Raw genomic sequence first — 25,789 nt, 5'->3', positions numbered from 1 at the left:
TTCTAAAACTAAAATAAATATTAATTAAATGTATTGATAATAATCTGAATTATCTCATCATTGTTTTTTCGGTATTATAAAAGGTAAGCGAAATGATTACACTAGTAAACAATATGACCTTATAAAGATCAAACCTTTATTTTTTATCTGATGATCTTCTTGGAATTCTTTCAACAAAAAACTGTTATAATAAAAAACGAAATATATGGGCTTGCTAAGAAAATCTGGTTTATAGATCAGGAGGATTGCAAGCAAAAAAAAACATTATACATTTAACCAAATACTAAAGAAATCTAAGTTGTTATTGATTTAAATGTTAAATATTTTTGGTAGTATTCCACAGTGGGAGCATAAAGCTCATTATGAAATTTATTAATGTTATTTATCTTTTTACTTTAGATGGGTTCACTTTTTTCATTTAAAATTAATAATTTAATTTAGAAAATTGTTCTAAAATGCATGCTATTGAATTTCTAAACGTAATTAAGTGTAAACAGCACTTTTTGCCTTACTTCTGACTTGGACTGATTTTATTATCTCTGCTGTTTCTGAAACAAATATTATTTTTTCAGGAAATAAATGTTTTATAATAATTCAATATAATTCAATTTTTAATTTCAGGTTCAACATCAACATTTTGCGTATTATTTATAAACACTAGGTTCTAAAGCATCATTGGTTTATTGTATTAATATATCACAAAATGAATAAAAAATATATCTATATTTTTTCTGAATTTAGAAAGGCATCAAAAACGATATTTTCTCAACAAAACAGTATATTTTTCGAACAGGAGAAGGACCTCTTTTGCAATATTATTTATTATAATTACAACTAAAAGAGTTTGAGTCGAAATATTTTTTCCCGCTTCCAACATCCCTATAGCATTAGATACTGAACACTTACGTAATTCGCTCTCATTGGTGTTCTACTTATCAAAAGAGATTGCTGAGTGGTGATCAAATAAATTAGTAATTTCGACCTAAACGTGAAAGTGAATATATTTTAATAAATCGTACCACTACTACTAAGATCAGCCCCCTGTTCTTCGTTATTATAGCTTTTGCTGATAATAATATTATAATTTTTAATTATTTTTCTTCCTCAGTTTAAATCATCTTCGGCTTTAATTTTCTTAAGCTCTTATATTTTTGAAAATTTGTTATCATACTTTTGCATCTTCATAGTAGTCGAAACTTTGGGTAAAAGTATGTGATTAACTTCCATAAAAATTTCAATTATTATGTTGACAATTGATTATGATAATACAATTTAAATTAACAGTTCAATCCCCATATTTGATAATTGGTTGTTCGAGTGTTTAATATATTATTCAAAACTCATTGTTTAACGTATTAATAAATATCTTAGCTAAATATTAGATCTTGTATGAATTTGAACGCAAAGTCATCCTTTTGCATGATAACACGTTGCAAGATTTGCAAGGATATACCGTTAACTCCAATAAGAAGTTCTGCAGTGTTTATCGTATTCGCCAGACCCAGCGCCTTCTGATGAGAACTTGTTCCGATGGATTCAAAATTGCTTAACCATCACAGGATTTCGAAACATTGAACAAATTGATAGATTTCGACACGGTATCTCTGTATTGCCAGAGCGATCACAAAAACTCTTTTTAAAGTTAAAAATTGGTTAGAGCACAGCATCTATTATAACACATCATTTGTTTGTCATCTATTACAGATACATCATTATTTGGTATCTAATATTATTTATATATTAAGTTATATCGTTGAATCTCTCATTAATTAAAAAAAAAACAGTAATTAAAATATATAATCTCAAATGGATATGACTTTATTTATTAGAAGTTGTAAAATGTACTATTCAAAGTGTTTTTTTACTTTATTTTTAAACAAGAAAGTTGATATGACATTTATACTAAACGCTAAATTAAGATATTAAAGAATATTGCGTTACAAAGTATAAAATATTCCTTTTCTTTTAAGCTGTTAGCGCGTTTATTTAATCATCTTCAATTTACGGTATAGTTAAACGCTGTTCTGAGAAACTAAATTGTTGACTGGAATGCGACTAACAAAGAAATTACAAGAAAACCATCCATTAGTTCTTTCTCACGTTACATAGCACTTTCTGGTGTAAGTGTTTTGTTAAAATATTAACGAAAGATCGCTCTTTGTAAAGAGGACGCCCCCGAGTTCGAACACGCTAATTCTTCTCATAAGTTAAGTTAAAACTGTCAGCAGTTATTTCCGGCTTATTCTTGAGAGGGTTTAGATGTATTTTAAAGGCTGTTTATAATGTTTGGGTTTCTAGTTAAATGAATTTTGATCAGTTGTGTCAAATTTTAAAGAATGTTATTATAAATCAAACAAAATTAATTGTAAAAGTTTTCATTTATGAAAATGTTCATTAGTTTATAAAATTCTGTAATTTTATTTTTAGTTATAGGATTATTTAGTCTGAAGAATAAATATATAATTTTTTCAACTTCATCAAAAAAAAATTTACACAAGGGCTATTATTCGGTTAAACTTCACGAGTTTAATAATCAGATGATAGTAGCAGAATCTGCTAGTAAAATTAAAAGTACATATGAAAAAATGTTCTTAGCTAGATTTTCCTTTTCTAAAAAAGCGAAAATCTACATTTAACATTAGAAATAAAAACCAGGAAGATGAGTCTCGTATATAAAAGATACAGCAGCTCGCTCCAAAAAAGTCAATCACATCGACACCGAAGCGGAATATCCATGGATATAAGTTCTTTCTGAGCATATGCTAGGATAATCAAAGTGTAGTGTAACATAAGCTACAAAAACTGCATAAAACTATTACTGCAGATGTCCACCGATTTCAAGTGAGCAAATGAACGACGCATTGTTGCAAAAGAAACCAGAAATAGCGAATAATAGGCGCAAACTCGTCCTCTTGCATGACAAAGGTGAGCCACACGTTCGTGTCCACTGGTCTGTCTGTCGTGTCGAACCTGTGTCTGTTATACATTCTTCTTTCGACATAATATCGCCATGTTCCCAGAAAAATGAGAAAAAATTGTAAACAATGTAAATACCAACTTTTCTCTATGTGAAAAAATGTTGATAATGTTTGCACATACCTAAATTTAACTAACATTAAATTTAAATAATTTTTTATTATTCCCTTAGCATTCCATAATCTGCTCAATGGACAATAAATATATAATGGGATTTATATTATAAAATGACATAGAGATCTTCTATATATTCGCAGGTAAATTGAAAGGTCTCCGGCCTACCATAGTAAAACACAATTTTTTGGCTAAATTAGTTTTTTTTATTTAACATAATTCCCTTCAAGGATGATACACTGACTATAGCGACCCTCCAACTTGTAGTACGATTTATCATCATTCCCAGCGAGCATACCTTTGAGATCTGAGAACAGGAAATAGTCGCTGGGGGCCAAATCTGGAGAATACGGGGGATGAGGAAGCAATTCGAAGCCAAATTCGTGGATTTTTGACACGGTGCATTGTCTTGGTGAAGCAACACTTCCTTTTTCTTCAAATGCAGCCTTTTTCGGCGACTTTGTTCTTCAGATGGTCCAATAACGCTATGTAATAGTCGCTGTTGATGGTCATTCCTCTCTCAAGGAAGTCAATGAAAATTATACCATGCGCATCGCAAAATACAGACGCCATAACCTTGCCAACTGACTGTTGCGCTTTCCCACGCTTTAGAGCGGGTTCGTGTGCAGTTCACTCAAATGACTACCGATTGGACTTCGAAGTGAAATGATGGAGCCATGTTTCATCCATTGTCACATATTGACTCAAAAACTCGGGTTTATTACGCTTGATCATCTTCAAACACTGCTTTGAATCATCAACTCGTCATTGTTTTTTGTCAAAAGTGAGCTCGCGCGGCACCCACTTTACACAGAACTTTCTCATACCCAAATATTTGTGAATAATATGATATACACGTTCAGTCGATATCTTTAAAGTGTCTGCTATTTTATTACGTTTTAATTTACGGTCATTCAAAATCATTTGTAGATTCTTTTAATATTTAATGTTAATGTTGTGCTCATTTCACCAGGTCTAAACTAAGCATACCAATCCTTGATGGTTGATTTTCTTGGGGTAGTGTACGAAAACTCGGCATTAAGCCAAGTTTTTGCTTCAACTGTATTTTTCCCTCAAAAAGCAATATTTTATCAACACACGATATTCCTTTTTATCCATTTTTTTACAATAACAAAAGTTGCTTCACTCAAAATACTATAATTCACAAACTAATGATCCGACAGCTGTCAAATTGATACATGCATCTTTTGAGGGTTAGTGCTAACTAAAAATCATATGGATTTAATTCTAGTAGTGCCATCTATGTGCCAGGCCGGTGACTTTTCAATTGACCTGTTAATACTTAATTTAATAATTATCCTATATTAGTTTTATCTGTCTATTAATTAGATCGGAAGTTAGTATACGCATTAGTTAAAACATTTCACTGACATCGCGTATATTTAATTGTTTCACAAGTACGCTAGGGTGCAGTGACACTTTTTCAGAGTGCTTTCCACTGTAACTTTGGATCACACTCCTTATGGTTTCCAGGAGGATACCATGCTGAAGTAGTTTATTACTGGCATAATATGGAGTGTCAATGATGGGACGCAGCACTTGATTTTGGAATCTCTGAAGGATGGCTATGTTGGATTTGCTAGTAGTATCCAACAGTTCATAGTTATAGTTAATATCGATCTTTATAGTTAAATATCGATCCATATGCATTTTCAAATATTTAACATTATCTGCTTGCAGAAGTTCATGATTATTAATCTATCTAATTTATCGGAGAACAAGTACTTCTACGCATAGTGAACGTTACTTGAGTAGATTTTGTCTTATTCGCCTTAATACGCCATATGGATGTTTGGAGAAGGTTTTGTTGACATGAAATTGGAGGTTTCTTGGGGCTAATATTAGAAAATCTGTGATGAATAGTGATTTTTGACACTGTCCTGAGAACTCCTAAAATATACTGGATATAGCTCAGTGTATTCGTTACCCTGTTTTCTAATAAGATGTTTATAATAAGAGGTATGATTTTAGTAGCTGGAAGTGTTGGTGGGACAGAAGCTTTTTCAATATAACTTGAAATCCACACTTTATCAATATCTGGAGATATATCGAGAAATGCAGCCGAGCAATATTTTTATCGTCTAAGTTTTTATTAATTTGGATGACCAATTTGTGAAATTGTTTTATTCTCCCGTGTTTGTTGCGGAAACGAAATGCATGCTCTGGAATAGTATTTATTTTTTCTGTGATTGCTTTGATCCTCTTGGTGTATAGTTTCTCGAAAACCTCGTAGAACAATAGGTATTAAAACAGTTAAAACAGACCGTTTTCGCATAATTCGTAAATGCATATAATACATTTTAATAAAAGTAAGCGTAAATCTCAAATTGTTTTTAAATATTATTTGTTATGTTCAAACGAGTTTACAAGGTTATTTTATGTTATATAGTTATTAAAAGGCTATACTTTTTTTGGTTTTCGTTATCGATCCATCCCGTACGAAAAACAAAAAAGAAACAATAAGTGCACCTTATATATTTTCGCAAGCAATCAGATACATCTAAACCTAATATATTAAACCGTCTTGTACCGACGGTGACACTGTAAACAAAAACAAGTTTCGTGTCGTTTAATTCTTAATTTACGGATGATTGTGTCGAGCCGAACCTGATACAAGATTAAAATGCCATTCGACGAATTCTGGTTATTGTACGCGTTCCCAGGAAGCATTCTGATTGTTTTCGCTCGTTATTTCTTTTGTTTTTTTTAACTATTGTACGAATATCGATGTTTTTTACACAAGATTTAAATGTCTTCTTACCCTTTAACACAGTGAGCTGCCGTAAGAACGTAACGATCGTTGATTAACATGCCTCCACAGTAAAATCTGTTGAAGTATGATAATCTAGCCATCCATGGAAATTCGTTCTCTTGCGTGGGCTTTCCACCGACTATCCGACTGTTGTCGTTTCTTTCTCCGCAAGCTGAAATATTTTTAAAACTTTTGTTATAATCATGATAGTGTTTAATAACAAAAAACTGTAATTAGTAACTAATTTTTGTTTAAAAGTAATGGTATATATATATATATATATATATATATATATATATATATATATATATATATATATATATATATATATATTATTTGTGATACATATTGTCAGTTTACAAATATTTTCATCAATAAACGATGTTTACATCGTATAACTCTAAGAATCACTCACGAAGGAATAATTTAGAAGAAGGTTCACTATTTAAGAAACATTTCCAAAGTTGTTGTTATTTTTTATCAAATAATACATGTTAAGTATATTTTCTCAATGCTTCGAAGAAAATAATACAAGGGAAATAATAGTCAAGGACAGAAAATCATAGTGAAATGTTGGACATTCCTTCATGTTAAAATTTAAACTTATATGGCAATTGTGTAAATGTTTATAATAATTAAATTAATGTATATTAATTAATAAATATTAATTAATAAATATACTCTGATTATCTGCTAAAAAAAATTCTCTTAAATAAATTAGTTCGATAAACAAAGTTATATAAAAATAAATAATTAAATAAACATGGGATAGATAATAATTTACAGGTTATAAGCTAGAAAACGTTGTTTTACCTGTTTTGATAAATCAGAAATCGCTGTTTATTATTTCTCTGATTGAAGAAGAAGCGTCCATTAGATAGGCAGAAAGGGTTTGCTTCTCTAATCAGTAACCTTCTAACCAGTAAAATGTGTTAGAGAGGTAAGCATTGAAACCATTAAATATTAAGTTACTGGGATTTTATTGGAATTATTTATATTGTATTGCAGCTGCACTGAATATTAATACTAAAATCTCTCAAAAAAAGAAAAACAGCATAATGTTGTATTCTCCGAAAAGAAAGCATCTACATACCTTGATGTTATTTCTATTCGAGATTAAACTTATGAAATGTATAAAAGCATTGAGTAATTTTTTAAATATAAACATAATTTAATACAATTATTTCCGAGATAACTGTTAATCTAAAAAGTCTCCATAGAATTTTTTTTACATTTATTGCTTGAATTTGTGTACAGATATAGAGATTTTACATTGAAACATTTTGCCACCCTTGGCAAAATGCTAATAAAGAGAGTGTAAAGACAATCGAAGTTGGTGGAAAAAGGTAAAAAATAGAATAACATTTTATTAAATTTTGTTAATCGTACTATTGTTTTAACAATTAATTACAGATGTATTGTTCTTAGTGCTAGAAACAAGAATGGGTTTATTCCGAGAGCGGAGCGGAGATTTTGGTTCAAGTCCAGGAGCGACTACAATGGAGAAATGAACCACAAATTTTTATTATGCTTTAAAAATCACCTGTTAACGAACTAGGAGGAACCATCACACTGGTGGAAAAGATCCTAACAAGTAGATCGGCCAAAGCTGTAATTAAGGAATGGCTTGCGTAGCATAAACAAGCAAGTTTTCAAAATACCATGTTAAAGAATGAACTATTTCAAACTGATAATTGGTAAATATAAATGAAACGTATAATTTTGTTTTATGTAATTTTCTTTTTTAGAAATAGGCCTGAAAAGAGAAACACAGTAGATCAGACGGTTGAACAATGTGGCCACACAGTGTAAGATCTTCCTCCCAAACAATACATAATCAATCAAATCAACTTTTTGTAGCGACCTTGAGGCATGTCGAATTTTTCATTTTTGGTGGAATAACGGTCTACAAAATACCCAGAAATATAATCCCAGATGTTGAACACGGGCGGGGTGCCAGCAGCGCCAACTAGAACCCGATAACAAATATCTGGCAACCCAGAGACGTTTATCTGGGATGTTATTGAAGGGTATTTCCAATCATTCAGTACTCGACCATCGTTTGGTTTAGACGTTAAAGCCTCGTCTCCGGGTAACACCGCTGCCATCCGTTTTATCTATTTTGTATTTTCCACATTTTTATATTACTTCAATAAATAACGGTCACATAATGTAAACACCACTGTTTCATTTTATTTTACCTCCATTCACCGAGCCACATCATTTACCCTAAATTGTTATGGGATGTGGTAGGTCAAGAAAGATACACAAGCAAGAATTGTTTGAATATGTGGAAAGAAGGATTGTTTACAATAACACCTTTCGGTTGATTTGAAATTGAGAAATGGTGGAATTGTGAACTAGTGTTAGATTGAAAATTAACTTTCGGGATATGGTATTATGATTCAATGCTGACAATTATTAAGTTATTAAGACAGGGTGATGGGAGTGGAAACAACTAAAGGTAAGTATATAATTTATATAGTAGTGTGAAAGATTTATTTGTGTGTAATTGTTTAGAATATACATGAGGATTTGTTTAAAACGATTAAGGATAGAATTAATACTAACTATTTTGCTCTATTTAGATGACGTGAGTTCTATTTGGATGACGTGTCCACTACTAAGCCACAATTCTTAAGGTTTTTAGTATTCAATGGGTGAATTTTAAATTTCCCTAAAATAATATTTACAAATTACTCATTTGTATTTTTAAATGCTTATGTGAGATAATTCTCTTCTTAAACCCTAGAAATTAACCTTAAAACAGACAAAGAAGCAATTCGCAAATCTTAAAACAGCATATCAATAAATAATGTAAATCAATACATAATCAATAAAATAAATAATAAATTAATGAAAGGTATATAAGAACACGAAACCCACTCTATTCTTTAGTTTTAATATCTTATTCCATACTTTTTCTAAACTGTTTTTCTAGAGGTCTCCTACTTACTTTCTAATTACGCTTTATCTGAACTGAAAATACTGCTTAACGTAGGCTTTGGACCACGGTCCGAATCATTAAACCTATCGACCAGCGAATAACCAATTTAGATATCATCCTAAACAGAAAACTTACATCAGAAGACACCCGGTCCTACCTATCCTAGTTACAGACATGACGGATGATTTCCCTTATCGGATTTTGCACTCTTGCCTTATAGACAGTCACAAACATAAATCCATGCCCCAACAGGATTAGAACACACGACTATAGGCAGGGGTGCCGCACTGCCTCCTGACCAAAGCGTCAATCAAGTGGGCGTATTCCATAGTTAAAGTGATTTTAGTAACTTTTTACGAGACAAAATAGAAAATATATTTGCCGTTTTGGTTGGCGCAATAGCCAAGCCGACATGACGGTCCTCCTACTGGGGCAAGGATCTACTGTATGTATGTGATTGTAATTGGAATAGTGGGAAATCCGACAACGAATAACCATCCCAGTCACGCCAGTAACCAGGCTGGGTAAGACCGGTTGTTCGGAGCCGACGTTCAACAGTCGGTTCAGTCCAGATAAACCCTCGTTGGTAAAAAGTAGACTATAAAATGTATTTTAAAAAATTCGAGGTTTACTCCAAGTCTCGAAGAATATTTACAAAAACACACAGACATTATTGAATTTACTCGAATATTTAAAAACCACATTTATAATAAAATTAAGATTAGGGTAAGATTTGAAAACTAAAAAAAGACAATAAATTTTCAAGAACACTTTGAAATCAGACTGTTCGAATGACTAAGAAAGAATTTTTACTTTGTTATACTATATATGATCGTGTTTGGAAAACCTTTGAAGGAGTTTATATTTATTTATAGAAGTTATTTGTAGATTAAGGAATTGGAATACTTACTGCATTGGCATGGTGACGCTGGAGTATCATGTCTTGGTGGTGGATGGTTTCCAAAATCTCCTAATCTTCCAAATATTTCCAATAATCTAGTTTCTTCTGCTTCTATTGTTTCCTGAAATTATTAAATATGATTGTAAAATATTTTAGTGCATAGGTGAGTAAATTGCAAAAAAAATTGTAAAAATGTACTAATTGTTAGCAATATCACTAATTTAATCACAATTAATCCTAAAAATCCTTGAATAACAAATTGTTCAAGCTGTCCATTATATATTCAGTTAAGGTTAGTAACCCAATGTTGTGGTACAACGATGACAAATACTGACAAGACTAGTACAGTACATGTGCGAAGAACGAATTTTCAAGCCTAAACTATTACTAAAAATAACTTGTACAATAAAGTATCCACATCATTCCCACAATCGGGAATCCCCACAGTTTTTCCAATCATATAATAGTATCAAAATCAAAACAGCAAACTTGGAGATAAAAAATATGCCAAGTCGAGTGATGCTGTAAATATTCATAATTATTGTGTTAGTAACCAATAATGAGTTGGTGATAAATACTTTTAGTGGGATTTCGTTTTTTTTTTGTTTTTGTATGCGAATCTATATAGACACATTTCAAACACTTATGAATGATAAACGCGCTATTTTGATCGATGGCCTTTGTGTTATTTTTCTGGTAAAACCATAATTTCATCACTATCACTGTAGCATAATAACTTCCCAGATGTCTGAGCGCAAAACTGAACCAAGTGATTTTCAGAAACTTCTTTCTAAGTCAGCGTAGTACAATTAAGATAATTTTGCGGAGACCATCACAAATGATAGTGGGAGGGGATTTCCTAGCTTTACATTTTTTGCAGTGACAAAAAATGGGTGTGATCTAACGTTTTTCAGATTGGTTAATCTTTTACTCTTTTCAGCCTTTAATTTCCCCGAAAATATATATCCCCAACTCATTATTGGTTAATAATACAATAATTGGGAATATCTACAGCGTCACTTGACTAAGCTTGGCGTACTTTTTTTATTGTCTGCTTTAATCGCATTATTTGTCGACAATAGGGAGACGAATTAATTAGTTACACATATTATTACTTTCCAAATCCAGGCAACATCAACTTCCCTAGCGGCAATTTGGGCTTTACAACCACTTGTGAAGCTTCTTAGGGTTTCGACTGCATCTTCTTTGCATTTATTCACTTTTAATAGTGTGTAATCATTCGTTTGTACAGTTATTCATAAGTGAAAATTCGGTATATTCAATTTTTTACACTAATTTACGTGGAACCCAAGTATGGAGCTTTTTTGGTACGTAACCAATCGTAACCCAGGGTCTCTGACGCTGAACATATCCCGAACCTGAAGCGAAATCAGCCGAAGACCATTTGGTTCTTCTTCTGGTCAACTAGTAAACGAAAAAAAACGTCTCGTTCTCTTTTCTTTTCTCTACCCCCTTGTAACAATACCACTTCCACAGCGCTACCCTACTTCCTTTACCTAACCTAACATCCTATCAATTTTCCCGTCGACCACATGTATCATTCATGTTAAAATAAACAAGTTTTATTCAACCAGAGTTTTTAGTTCTCGTGCAGATTCCTTCCAAAAAGAGTAGTAAATGTTCGGACAAACAATCGCATCGATAACCACACACTTCGACCGAGCGATCGACCTAACGAAGATTTCTACAATTGCTGCTTACACTCACAGCCATAAATAGCACACACATTTCAAGGAAGCTGCCCTGCAGTTTTCCTTTTTAAAAAAATTACCTCCAACATCAACATAATCACATTATGTACTGCAATTCAACTTTTTTGAAAATGATATTATATATTATTTTATATTTTTATAGAATTTTTACAGTTTATTCCATAGAAAGAATAATATTTGCATATTGTTATAGAACAATTGAAGGCAAAGAAAGATACTTCGATTAATAATATACTTAGGTTTTAGTTCCGAATTTTAGGAAAATCATTCTGCATTACAGTTTTAGAGCGCCCAAAATTGAAATTGCACCCGTAAAATAAAAATTAACAATACTGTAGTGAAATAACTTTTTTGTAAAAAATCTATTAACCTTACTTCAGTCCCAATCAAACTCTCTCAAAAAAATATATTAATATTATACACCAGTTCATAGATTTATTACAGTTTAACTGAAATCGTTAATATTACATAGGTATCAGATTACTTATCTAAGGTAATTACGCATATATCTATTACATTGTTAATGTCTAATAAATTGATTTTTCTATTAGAAGTCAATTTAGAGGATATTAAAATTACAAAAGACTATGTAAGACTGAAATATGTTTTATTATATTACTAAATTATACATCTATTATAGTTTTTTATATATTAAAAATAATAATTTTTTGGGTATATTAAAAATATATATACATAATCATATAAATAATACAATATATAGTAAATGATAATGGACTGGAAGTAATTGATCATTATAAGCCATTCAAACAAGGCCAAATTATTAATTCAAATTATTTACTGTCCCAACTAAGGCAAACGATTTAAAAAACGGCCAGAATTAGTCTATAGAAAAGTCTCTTTTAAAGCCAGCTTCATACCATTAACAGGGACTTGCGGAGACCAGAACAAATGGTCTCGTATCGTTGTCTTCCATATATGTATCTACTCAGTATAAAGTATCTACTTCTCAACCGGTACGTTCCAATGTCAAACATTCTTCACTAAATCTCGCCACAGTTAATAATTGGCCATAGCTGTTATGAGACGACAGTAAAAAACCCATACTTCCATGCCTATGCAAGTTTCGATTGGCTAGAACTGCACATGCATTTTCTATATATAATACGCCTTGTTTACCACAGTTGTGGTTAGAAGTAATTTTTAGGTTAATTTTATATTTATATTTTGTTGAGGCAACATAATTATTTCATAGGCAAAATTAGCGGTAGATGATCCTAAATAACACTAATTTTGTAGATTGTTATGGAAGAATATATGTTTATGTTAAATAATATGAAATCCGAAGTTATTTGAAGATTATAGTAAAGGTAAGAATGAAATATCGTCATGTTTGTAAACGTTTTCTGTCTATTTGTTATTATACTTATATCTTTTTGATTTTACAGATATTTTAAAAGATATTTCGAATCAATTCAAATATGGTAATAGAATCATTGAACAATGTATTAAAAACAAATACACTAAGAAGGAATGCTAGGGTGTCAGTTGAAAAACTATTAGCTTTGTTAGATGATTTGGTAGATTTGACAGTTTGGAAAAGGATTTTGAATATTTAAAGACCAAATGCTAGTATTATCAGGATCATATAATTATTAGGGCCCATAAGAGAGCATAACATACAAAAAATAAGTATAAAATACATACAGTTCAACAAAATTCAGGCAAATTTGAAGTCAAGTATTAGAACAAAATATACAATGTAAATATCAATCAAATCTACGAGAATAGTTGTAAAACTTTGTATAGTAGAGTGTGTAGGATTTGTGAGTACAGGTATGTCTGTGGCTGTCCAGAGTATACAATAATGAATACTTTGTGCAGACATGTGCATTTGGTATATATGTATGAAAAGATAATGGGCACCTAATTCTTTTGCAGATAATGTAACTAGTGCTTGGGGAGAGAAGACACTGATTAAATTGCAAGACAAAAAATTAGAAAAATCATACCAAAAAAAACACAGTGGGAAGCAGAAGGAGCAAACAAGGAAAATGGCATCGATAACAGAATAGACTATATATCTAGATTCGAAATCAGTCAATCCAGAACCTCAGATCGAAATTGTTAATAACATAGTGTATATCTCTAATACATGTATTGCTTAGATTACATTTTCTTTTTTTATTTTATTCCATTTATTGCAATAAAAATTTTTAAATGATAATATTTTGACATTATTTATTTGCTCCGAGGAGCTATAGAAAACGAAAGAAATAATAAATCACAAAACTTCAAATCCTATGTTATCAATTTATTCCAACCACTTTCTATTAAGTACACCTCATATTTACATTATGCTGAAAATTCCTAACACTTCATTTAAACATTTAACTTTTTCTTCTTTTGAAATATCTGTAAAATCACAATGACGTAAGTATAATAACAAATATACAGAAAAGGTATACAAACATGAACATATTTCTTTCTTACTTTTACTATAATCTTCAAATAAGTTCTGTTTCCATATTATTTAACATAAAAAAAAATATCCTTTGTTCCATAACAATCTATAAAATTGGTGTTATAATATGATATTTTACTAAAAATTCATACCTTATACACTTATTTTCGCATTATCTGCCGCTAATTTTGCCTATGAAATAATTATATTACCTCAACAAAATTTAAATACAAAATTAACGTAAAAATCACTTCTAACCATAACTATGGTAAACGGTAAGGCGACAAAAGGATGCGTTGTTGTCAAAACCAATCATTTAATTTCTGTTACCAACTTAGAGAAAAACATGTAGAATTTATCTTATTTATCTTAGGCATTTAAGCGACTTCAAGCTTACCATTTGTTCTAGTCTTGAAAACTACCTCAATGAAATAAGTTCAATCAGTTTTCCAATCACAATAACGCAATTAAGTTATTTGAAAGCTTTGTCAAATTTGCTTTGACCTTGCTATTACTTTTTCCCCAACTTGTTATTCCCACATTGTTACGTCAGAATAATTATTTTAACTTCCATCATTGAATCAAAATTTAGAAATTATTATTAGAGGACTTATTTTAATATTTTACTTATACCTTTTCAAACCAAAGTATTATGTATGATTCTTAGAACGAAACAAGTCATTTAATTTAGTTAAATAAAATTCCTTTTCCATTAGTTGTTAAATCGTTTCGAAGAAGACAAGTTAGTTGATTACGGTAAGTACTGTCAAGAGTGCTTGTTATTCTTCAAGATAAAAACGCCGTTCGTTTTCTCACAATGCAAGAACTTCTTGAATCTGTTACGCATTTATTGGAAGTCATGCGTTAGAACGAAGGAACGGTAAATCGTCAACGGAAATATAAAATCAATTTACCAACAGTACAACGTCCTATTACGTGCCATAAAACATACTAAAAGCGTTTGGTCCCACAATGGTACAAAAATATAAAATTATTATCATAATAATAGTGACAATAAAAATAAATGTTTAAAAGATTAATATGTATTCATATTAAGCTTGGATTTGCATTACATTAACATTTCAGAGATCGATGACATTCTTTAGAAGATCCATGTAAAAACAGAACGCGCGAAAATAAGAATAAATTAGTGTTTAAATCGTCATAAATTAATATGAATTAGTTTGTGAATTATGAATTCAATTATAGCTGCTTAGAAAATCACACCGAAATGTTTTTGACGCAGCTTTGTAATATTATATTTAGACGTTTATATTACAAATTTCATATATACACAGAAGATTAGTAATAATACGTTTGGCCATATAGTATAATATCTTATGGAAAGGGGTATTCTAAGGGTCCAGAGGCATGCATTTTAGGTAATTTTTTAAGTGAAATAAAAAAACAACAAATAATTTTTTTCTGCAAATTATGATTCTTCGAAAAAACGAGAGAATTTTTTTTGATAATTCCGTTTTTTTTTTAATAGTAAAAATTTTAATTTTATTACAGTTTTATTTTGTACGATAGGGGAATATATGGCGAAGGCTCACACCAATAAAATCGGTTTAGTATATCTCGAAAAAAATATTTTCGAGAAAAAAAGTGTTTAAAATTTTGTTTATATAGGGTGGGGTAAAAATCCCGCTACCATTTTTATTGCGCGCTATCTTGGTTATATGACGTTTAGCTCAGTTTCGTTGTATAGACGTCCAAATTTTATTATGGATAAATATACGCCACAAGAACGAGCAGAAATTGTGACAATATTTGTTGAAAATAATCGTTGCATTATTGCGACTCAGCGAAAATTGCGTCAATGGTAGCGGAAGTTTTGCCCCATCCTATAAATGCCGGATAACTTAAATAGCTATACCTCAGAAAATTATAAAAATTTTTGATAATCTTATAATTATTCAATGCACTGAAAATCAGTAAAGACAGTTCTGATCATCAGTATTTCATTTTTCAGTGTTAGGTTAAAGCATAAAATAAATAGTAACCCCCAGAGACTTGAAAATCAGCATTAATAAAATATATTTTCAAACAGAATGATTTTGAAGTTGACCAAATCCATTTGACGAAGATACATTTTGTTGCCTGTTTGACTAAAATCTTTACTGAAAGCTATTTTTTATACTAAGAAGTTAATTTACTATTTCATTAAAAAAATCCTTCTGAAATAATCTCTACTTATTGAATTAAATGATTCAAAACGTATGAAAACTATGAGTCTACAAATAGAGACACGATAAGTTAACATATGTTTGCAAGATGGCACTGCTGCTTAGCAACATTTGTAAAACGCCCGAAAACACTTTTAAAATAGTTTCGATTAAGGCTATGGTCTACGCAACATTTTCATTCGTTTAAAGATATATATGAAGATGATATATTCACATTCGAAAATTATTCGCTCTAGGAGACGTGAAATCTGATAAAAAAAAACCGGTGAATAAGGATGGACGATATTTTAAATGTCTGGTTTCTTAAATATCATTGCAGAATATGTAAGATCCTGATTAACTTTAACAAACATGACCTTTAAAGACAGTTTTTTTTGTGGAAGAGCAATTGGTACTTTTAATATATTCCTAAACTTTTTTCATTCATATATATATACTCATTTTTAGCGCTAACTTTAATATTTACAAAACAATAAGGATATTAAATACATGTTTGATTTAATTGATGACAACTCTCCAAGAATATCAATTAAGGAATTCAGGAACAAATATTTATTTCCTGTTATTACAGTATATTTAATCGTACATTATTTAAAACCCATAATGTTTTGGAATAACAATATTTTAGTTAATATTCGTCTTATTTTAACTGAAATAAATATTTATTAAGTAATATAGAACTGAAATTTGAAATTTTAATTTTGAAACAATGAGTTAATGAATAACAAATTTAAATACTCTAATATTAATCTACATATTAATCTAATGAACTATGAAAAATTTTATAAAAATTTAATAAAAAATTTATATAAAATGTGCAAATTATAGAACTATTTTAGAGTGTTATTAAAATGTGAAAGTATCCAAAAATGTCTTAAAAAATAACAAAAGAGTGTAAGAATAACTTCTCAACAGTTGCTGAAGAGGCTACAGGTAAATAGCCAAAAGATTTATGAATTGTTTAATATAAAATTAATAAAAAGTTATTTGGCTTCAAAAATAAATAGTGATTGTCATTAATATTATTTGAATTGTATCTTATTTGAAAAAAGACGCGAGTCACATCATCGATAAAATGGAAAACATTTATAATTTCGAAAACGGTTGAGTATTTGATGGTATCAAAGAGGTAAAATAGTATATTTAACATATCTCAAGTTAAAAATTTCTTAGTTAACATAATATATTGCACTACAAATACATTACATATCTACGAATTATAAACAATGTTTTTATTTAAAAAATAGTTATAATTATAATATCATATTGCGCTTGTTAATACCATTATTAACTAAAATTTCAATGCAATGATATTTGTTTCTATCAAACATCTTCTGAAATGGCATATGGAAAGATATTTTTCAAAAATAAAGGAGTGTAGACCATTTTTAAATTGCACAACATTAAAATGATGGCCAGTATGGCACTGATAATAATAAATTATTGGTAATTATACATTATAGTTATTAATTTTAAATATGATTAATTTAAATTGGACGTCATAAAGTATTAAACAAATCTTAACGTAAATAGAAAAAGGGTAAAAATTTAATCTGAATTATACATTTAAACCAAAAAAATACTGGTTGTAATAATTCGTAAACAACTAACATATTACAGCGGGTGTAGAAAGTGAATTTTGAGAAGCTCTAACGTAAATAATAGAATTAATTAAAGCGTACTGTTTTTTTGTGGCCACTATACTCGTGTAGTTACCGGCCCTGCATTCGCAATGAAACTTCAAGCTATTTAAAAATGTCGCAACGGAACGATTCAATTTTCAAAATTTTTATATCGAAAATAATGGACGTTCTAAAACGGTTCCTGAGAGAACGAGTAATTTAACCGTGACCTTTTTACAAAACCAGTAAATTACTAGTTTAAATTGCAGTATCAATTTTCTGCAAAAACTTATTTAAGAATAATTTAAAATTCAATAGATGTAATGTGATGAAAACAGTTTAATTTTGTTCAAGTAAGTGAGCAGTTTTTATGAATGTTGTTAGATAAGAAGGTGATTTAATATTAAGTTATTTAGCGAATTAAGTGGACTATTTGGTTGTTTTATTTGTTAACAAATTAAATTTCATTTTATTCCTAATATTTGATATCTATATATATTTTCAATAAAATTGCTTATAGTACTAGTCATGTCTTCACCTTAATCATGTCTAAATAATCTCTAAAATAGCTCATCAACAAATGACATAGTGAATTGTACGAAAAGTTACTGAAGAAACATAATATCGAAATTATATCGACACATGAACACATAGTTTCAGAAAACTTTGGCTGAACACAATTCAATGGACCATCAAAAAACACCCCAGAGAAAGGTCAGTTGTAACAAGCACTTGCTTAACTAGGATAACTTTTTAGAAGAGCTCCAGTATCAGAACTACAGCCCTGAAGATGCATTCCGTAAGTAAACTTCAAATAATTTTAATTAACAAACGCACCCCCAATCCGAAATTTAGTATCAATATTCTTTATATTAAATTGTACTAAACGAAAATTAAGATATTAAAATATTAATAAGCTAAATTAATATTAATATCATACATTAATTGAATATTATTCTTGTTGTCTTGAAAATATTAATTAACATAAGTAATTATTCTTTAATAATCTAATGAAAAATTAATGATATTGAAAAAAACATATACCTTTTGTTCCTCTACGAAATTGGAATTGCCCTGAAATTGGAGAACAGTGGAATTTTGTTTCTATATAAAAAAAGTAATTATTTTTATATTATTTATATATATAACAGGTCCATTGAAAAGTCCCCGGCCTGACACATAGATGGCGCTACTAGAATTAAATCCATATTTGTTAGTTAGCCCCAACCCTCAAAAGACGCGTGTATAAATTTGACAGCTGTAGGATCATTAGTTTGTGAATTATAGCATTTTCAGTGAAGCAACTTTTGTTATTGTGAAAAAACGGATAAAAAGGAATGTCGCGTGTTGATAAAATATTGCTTTTTGAAGGGAAAAATTACAGTTGAAGCAAAAACTTGGCTTGATGCCGAGTTTCCGGACACTGACCCATGAAAAATCAACCATCAAGGATTGGTATGCTAAGTTTAGACGTAGTGAAATGAGCATCGAAGACGGTGAACGCAGTGGACGCCCAAAAAGGTTGTTACCGACGGAAATATTTAAAAAATCCACAAAATGATTTTGAATGACCATAAATTGAAACTGAATAGAAATTGAGCAGATACCCTAAAGATATCAACTGAACGTATACATCATATCATTCACGAATATTTGGGTATGAGAAATCTCTGTGCAAAGAAGGTGCCGCGCGAGCTCGCTTTTGACCAAAAACAACGACGAGTTGATGATTCGGAGCAGTGTTTGAAAATGATCAAGAGTAATAATCCCGAGTTTTTGCATCGATATGTGACAATGGATGAAACATGGCTCTATTACTCCGAAGTCCAATCGACAGTTATCCGAGTGGACTGCACACGATGAACCCGATCCAAAGCGTGGGAAAACGCAACAATTATGATGTATGTATTTTGGGATGCACATGGAATAATTTTTATTGACTACCTTGACAAAGAATGGACCATCATCAATAGTGACTATTACATAGCGTTATTGGACCGCTTGAAGGACGAAATCGCCGAAAAACAGCCGCATTTTTAGAAATAGAAAGTGCTGCTCCACCAAGGCAATGCACCGTGTCATAAGTCAGTGAAAACGATGACAAAAATCCATGAATTGGGCTTCGAATTGCTTCCTCATCCACTGTATTCTCCAGATCTGCCCCCAGCGACTATTTCCTGTTCTTAGATCTCAAAATAATGCTCGCTAGGAAGAAATTTTCGTCGAATGAAGAGGTAATCACCGAAACTGCGGCCAATTTTGTCAAATCGTACTACAAAAATGGTATCGAATAGTTGGAGGGTCGCTATAATCAGCGTATCACCCTTGAAGGGAATTATGTTGAATAAAAAAAACTAATATTACCAAATGTGCAAAAAAGATATAAAATATATTTTGTAAGGGTGTCTATGTTTTTACAAATACGCACACACGACTGAGGAGGAGGAATGATCCAGAAGAAGGAGATCGAATGGTCAACAATTGTTTTGTGTAATTTGTAATAATTAGTTTAGAGATATTTAGTTAGTTCAGTAAAATTACTTCTAGAAGATTTTAAATATGCGTTATATGTAAATAAGAAAACATTACAAGTTTTTTAACTGACAAAGATACATTAGAGTCGGCATTATATGAAATTAATCACATTAAACCAAAATTTGATACAAACACACTTTGACATAACAAGAAACACGCCAAAGTGATAAATATAGCCATTTGTTGGTATATATTCGGTCTATAAATTAATTGTATGATGTTACTTTATATTAAGTCTCATCGGGTTCATTTGTAATCAAATTCATGTTGAAGTCTTACTGACTTTAGAGTTTTGCTTTTTACATTAATTTGAAAAAAGTCACTAAGGCCATCGAATGCTGTATGAAAGCCTATGACGACCATGCTCTATCCATGTGAATGTTGGATTCAAACATTTTAAAAGTGGCGATTTTGATGGCCAAAAGAGTTAAAGACGACAATTTTAAGGCATTAGTTGATGAAACTATTAATGGGATCGCTATCGGCTACAATTCATACGTTTGAGCCGAGCCCTGCACGAAAATAGCCGGAATACGAGCAAAGTCACAATATGTTATTCTTAAACATGACAACGCTCGATCACCTGATGCAAAACCGGATACACCGGAAAAAATATACTTGGAAACTTCAAAATGGGAAGTGCACCCGCAGTATTTTCCAGACCTTGCTCGTTCTGATTACATATGAATCGTGACATGTCTGATCAGCGCTACACTTCTTTTGAAGATACCAAAAAATGGGTCGATTCATCGGTACCTCAAAAGTTACATCGCTCTTTCGAGATGGAATCCGTATATTGCCTGAAAGATGGTAAAAAGTAGCGGCTATCGATAGACAATTCTTTGAATAAAATACATTGTACAGATTTTTCACAACAAAAATACAAATTTTAAAAAATCCTTTGAATGTATAGGCCTAATAGATAAATATTTCTTTAGAAACATATTTTTCTTTTAACTAGGTGTAACCTGCATGTATAGGATCGTATAAGGTTATAAAAAAGGGTATTAAATTCATTTTTCTGAAAAATCCTGTAAATTTATATATTATGCCTGATAATATATACGAAATTAATGATACCAACACATTTTTAATTAAAAATTTCCAATAGCGGCGTCGGTTTTATCAATTTGACGCAGATAAAGAATTATATTGATGACTAAACAATTGAGAACTCTCGTGAGTGAAAAGTTGACGAAAAGAATTACTCTAAAAACAAAAATAAAATATATAGGAATACATTATTGAATAGATTTATTCTCAAAATAACACAGATTGAATAAAATTATCATAATTGGTATACTATAATGTTAATCAAAATAACTAATACTAAAAAATATTTTTCTTAATAATGTTTTTCTAAACACGTAAACATCGAAATGAAAATCGAATAATAAGCACGAACATAACTGTAGTGACATACAACAATAACAATAACAAAAAGAGAACTTCCTTATTGGTAATATAAGGTAGATTGCATCAGAATCAACGCTGCCACAGGAAAAAACTACAGAAAAGTAATCGAGCAATACGAAAAAAATATATCTTACAAAACAGAGTGTTTCAGATTTAGATTAGGGCCATTTAACTGGGTCAGTTTGCGACATACAACGTCTGGCCTCAAAAAATTACGTACAATTTCAAATCTAAACTTTAATTCCGACTAAATTCCACGCTTTCTGATCGAAAAACTCTTCTCGATCAAACGGTATTAACTCGTAATGTGGTAAAACTTACGTTTTCACCTCTAACAACACCAAACACCATTAAAAGTACCACCGCACAAACTCCGAACGGACTCATGTCTTCTCTTTTTTAAAGCTAAAACTCTTCAAGAAGATCGGCGTTCAAGAGGAGAATTTCATTGAACCCGACACTGTCGCAGGCTATGAACCAGTCGATGATTTTAACTGTCTATCCGTCAGAAGGAACAAGTTCAAAGCCAATACACGGTGTGGCCGTTCATTATTTCGTGTCTTGGTCGGGTCGCATTTCATTAACGATCGGATTCTTGACGTGTTTTCGGCTTCGGTTCGGTTTCAGGTAACTTATGGACACGCGTGGGTTCCGATCGGGTTCTCGCCTCGCCGAAGAACCACATTTTGCAAACATACTACGACGTTATTATTTATATACATCAATTTAATTACATACTTCATGAGCATGTAATAATCCTTATGTCAATTAGACAGGTTTGCAAAAAAAACATTCTAATAATCATTCTGAAACCAAAACTGACTTCCTTTATGTCATAGTGTAGCCTACTTATATTAGGGGGCAAAACCCCAATCGGCGCCACGTGGTCTTGGCTCTCTCCGATATCCCAATCCAAGAAGGGACCGAGAGCCGAGAAAAATATCGATATATCGATTACAATATCTAAAAATATATATCGATATATTGGAGGCAAATTAACAAATGTTTAAAATTAAGTACCGAAATACGCTAAACCTTTAAAATTAAATACTAATTTCAAAAGTTTATTAATTATTTTTAATGTTATTAAAATAGTGTTTTTTTATGTTTTAGTATAATGCTTTATAATTTAATAAGATGATACAAGAAATATATTTTATTTTCAATCGAAAAATATCGGATATTTTTTTTCGAAAAAGGTCGATATATCAACATTTGTTCGGCATCTCTAGGATACGACGAGAAATCTCTGAATGCCGATATCAAAATTCCACTCATATGCCTATGGAATTCGATATAATAATAATTTCCTTTCTTTATGTAAAAACAAAATTTCACAATTTTCTAGTCCTTGGCAAATCATCTCAGAAGACATCCAGCCTTATCCAGCCTGGTTACTGGCGTGACTGGTATCATTTTCCTTATCGGATTTTATATTCTTGCCTAGGACAACCACATATATTAAACAATCACAACAGAACCGTCCTGTTGCCTTTACCACTGCGCCACCAAGTCGGCTTGTTAATAATTTAATATCTTAATCTTTAATATCTAATCTTATCTATCTTATTCTAAATTTGAATTAGTGGCTTCCTGATTGAAGGTGCATTTGTTGATTAAAATTAGCCGAAGTTTCGGAATACTAATTAAGCAAGTGTCTGTCAGGGCTGACTGCTTTTCATTTTTATTTTTATCCAAGGAGTTTTTTTCATGATCCGTAGAACAACTAAAAAAACTGGGAGGATAGTTTTGAAGATTGGATTGGTTTTATAACCTTTTGAAATCACGGAAGTTTTATCGCGCCTTCCGTACTATCCAAACCTGGCTTCATCCAACTACCGCACTTGTAGTGCAGCACTTCACTGATTTCTAAAAAGTTAAAAAGAAGTTTTTTTCCCTTTCTTTGGATAATTCTGCTTAAGGAATTGTGATCTCAAGTGATATAATTAGGTTTATGTCTTTTCGCCAAATCGCAAAAGTAACACGGAGAGATTTCAAACTGTTAAGGTGTATATTCTAATTTCTAGCCCACTTGTGAATCATGTTAATGTCAATATATACATAATGGCTGCGTCGTCATTAAATGTTTCAGACGACAGCAAAAAGCTTATACATAAAGTGTTGATTGGATAGAACTTCACATGCGCATTTGTTCTAATCTATCCTGATCCCTTCAACTTTTGGCCCGTGTGGCGTATACGATTTTTTTTCATAGCTGGTCGAAAATACGTTATTAATTTAACTTTAAATTTTGATGAGCATGTTTTTGATGCCTGCCCCCGACATCAATAGACTTCTTCGGCAACGTATCTGGATATGTAACGGCGACAAAACAATATTGATGATTATTTTTAAGGTTAGAGGTAGCAACGTTAATGACAGCGGTAAACAATTTGTTGGAGCGACAGAATAAATAATCCCTAGTTACGAGTATAAATATGCATAAGAAATTCGTTCTTCTCGCCGTTATAGAGAACGCGGGTGTACTTCTGACAGAGAGTAAAACTTTCTTCCCTGTTATTAGGGACGAAAGTACGTACTTTCGACCGAAATATGAAAAAAATTTACTTAATTTATTTCAATACTTACTTTTTATTACTATTATTCATTGCAATTTGCATTGTTATATAAATTGAATTTGATCATAACTTCATCCAGTTCTACCCATTCATTTGAACGCTTTGATGTGACATACTTATTCTTTCATTTTGTTTAGATACGACTTCTGTAAATCCAATAACACTTCAGTATCTTATGCTCGTATTTGATCTCATTGGTATCCATAGTGAACCTAGTGAAAGTCAGTATTAGAATTTCAAATTTTATTAAAATTTTCTTGTCAGTCACAATAGATGAGCAGTTATCGTCTGCATTATATGGAAAACTATAAATTGCGATTATTTGAAGACAACAAAACTTTTAGATTACTCATCAGAAAGGAGAAATTGATCAGAAGAAAGTTTAGCTGGAAATTGAATTAGAAATTATAAAAATGAACCAATCTTCATTAAATCGTAACTTTAATTAAGTTATTAAGGTATATTTAATTAACTAAATAACTATGCAATGGCATTCTCATACACATTTTTTTTCAGTTTCTATTAGTGTGAGTTTTTATATTTTTTAGAGTAAATTAAGTTTTAATTCAAGTAAACCCTGCAGTGTCATATTAATAACTAATAATTAGTTATCTTATTTTAGTCTAACTAATAACTAATAACTGTATTAATTTGACACTTGATTAAATCTAGGTAACCATGCAAACAAGTGATTTTTATGAAGTTATCTTTTATAAGTTCATGTATAATAAGTTTAGACTGATAAAACTCGAATGAAAACAGATTTATCAGGAAATATTTTTGATAACGATTTACTGCGATTTTAAGTGAAAAGCATATGTGCGTACGTATGCAAGGCAAGTTTGTATTAAGTTATACTTCAAGCTAAACAACAGTAGCAAGAAGGAAGGTTGACAGAAAAGAAGACTGAACAAGAGTTTGACATTGCTGTCAATAATTAAAGAAAAGAAGAAAAAGCTTGATATAAATCCTGGTATAACGGTCAGATATTACTAAACCTACACTCGATATATCTTTATACATTTTGTACATACATTTTGGTCATAACGGACAAACTTTAAAAAAGTAATGTTTTCTGACGATTTTAGATGCAGTGGGTAGGTCAGTTCCATCGATACTATATACATACTGTTATACTAATGAGATGTATTTTCGAATAAACCGTTTTAACATGTACGTGCACGAATTCAGCGAGATATGTCGGCGATATCTCACAAGAAAGAGTTTTCTTTGTGATGCATTTACTGTTGTTGAAACGTTCAATTCTAACCACGTCCTTTGGCGTCTGACAAACCTCTTATTGATTAAAATCAGAAATCAGGTCTTGTGATAGCAGAAAGAAAAAATCATAATATTTAAATGCGCATTTTTGGTACTAATATTAACAACAGGTACGGAATGCGTACCTTAATTATACATATGATGCCAATTTAGACAAAATCTTATTTTCTACAAAACAAGCAATTAAAAACTTGTCTAAAACAAATTTATACTTTTTCTATGATTTATACTAAAATATACATTTTGTAATTTTCAGTTAATTACAAAACTAATGGTCTTTTTCATACGACAATTAGTAAGT

At 30.8% G+C, this 25,789-nt stretch overlaps 1 protein-coding gene and 2 long non-coding RNA genes across 3 annotated transcripts in view; 1 reads left to right on the top strand and 2 right to left on the bottom strand.

Moving 5' to 3' along the window:
- LOC143206653 (venom protease) overlaps positions 1-22,165 on the bottom strand; it is a 33,438-nt gene extending 11,273 nt beyond the window's left edge. The window contains exons 1-3 of the mRNA XM_076419294.1: positions 21,950-22,165; positions 9,721-9,832; positions 5,873-6,035 (exon numbers count right to left, since the gene is read on the bottom strand). Coding sequence (XP_076275409.1) covers positions 5,873-6,035; positions 9,721-9,832; positions 21,950-22,015 — 341 coding nt within the window. The 5' untranslated portion in view covers positions 22,016-22,165. The remainder of the gene's footprint in view (positions 1-5,872; positions 6,036-9,720; positions 9,833-21,949) is intronic.
- LOC143196215 (uncharacterized) lies at positions 12,192-13,558 on the top strand. The gene is made up of 3 exons (XR_013005700.1): positions 12,192-12,772; positions 12,851-13,238; positions 13,344-13,558. It is a non-coding gene; the product is annotated as an uncharacterized LOC143196215 (long non-coding RNA).
- On the bottom strand, positions 13,702-14,856 carry LOC143196222 (uncharacterized). The gene is made up of 3 exons (XR_013005701.1): positions 14,019-14,856; positions 13,896-13,972; positions 13,702-13,817 (listed from the first exon to the last, which is right to left on the bottom strand). It is a non-coding gene; the product is annotated as an uncharacterized LOC143196222 (long non-coding RNA).
- Positions 22,166-25,789: the final 3,624 nt, after the last annotated feature.

This window comes from Rhynchophorus ferrugineus, unplaced genomic scaffold (assembly GCF_030347505.1).
Source record: "Rhynchophorus ferrugineus isolate W39M unplaced genomic scaffold, kcgeb_rfMv2 rfM1, whole genome shotgun sequence".
NCBI classification, from domain to species: Eukaryota; Metazoa; Arthropoda; class Insecta; order Coleoptera; family Curculionidae; genus Rhynchophorus; species Rhynchophorus ferrugineus.
Note: the sequence above shows the minus strand (reverse complement) of the source record. Positions and strands in the feature narration are given on the sequence as shown.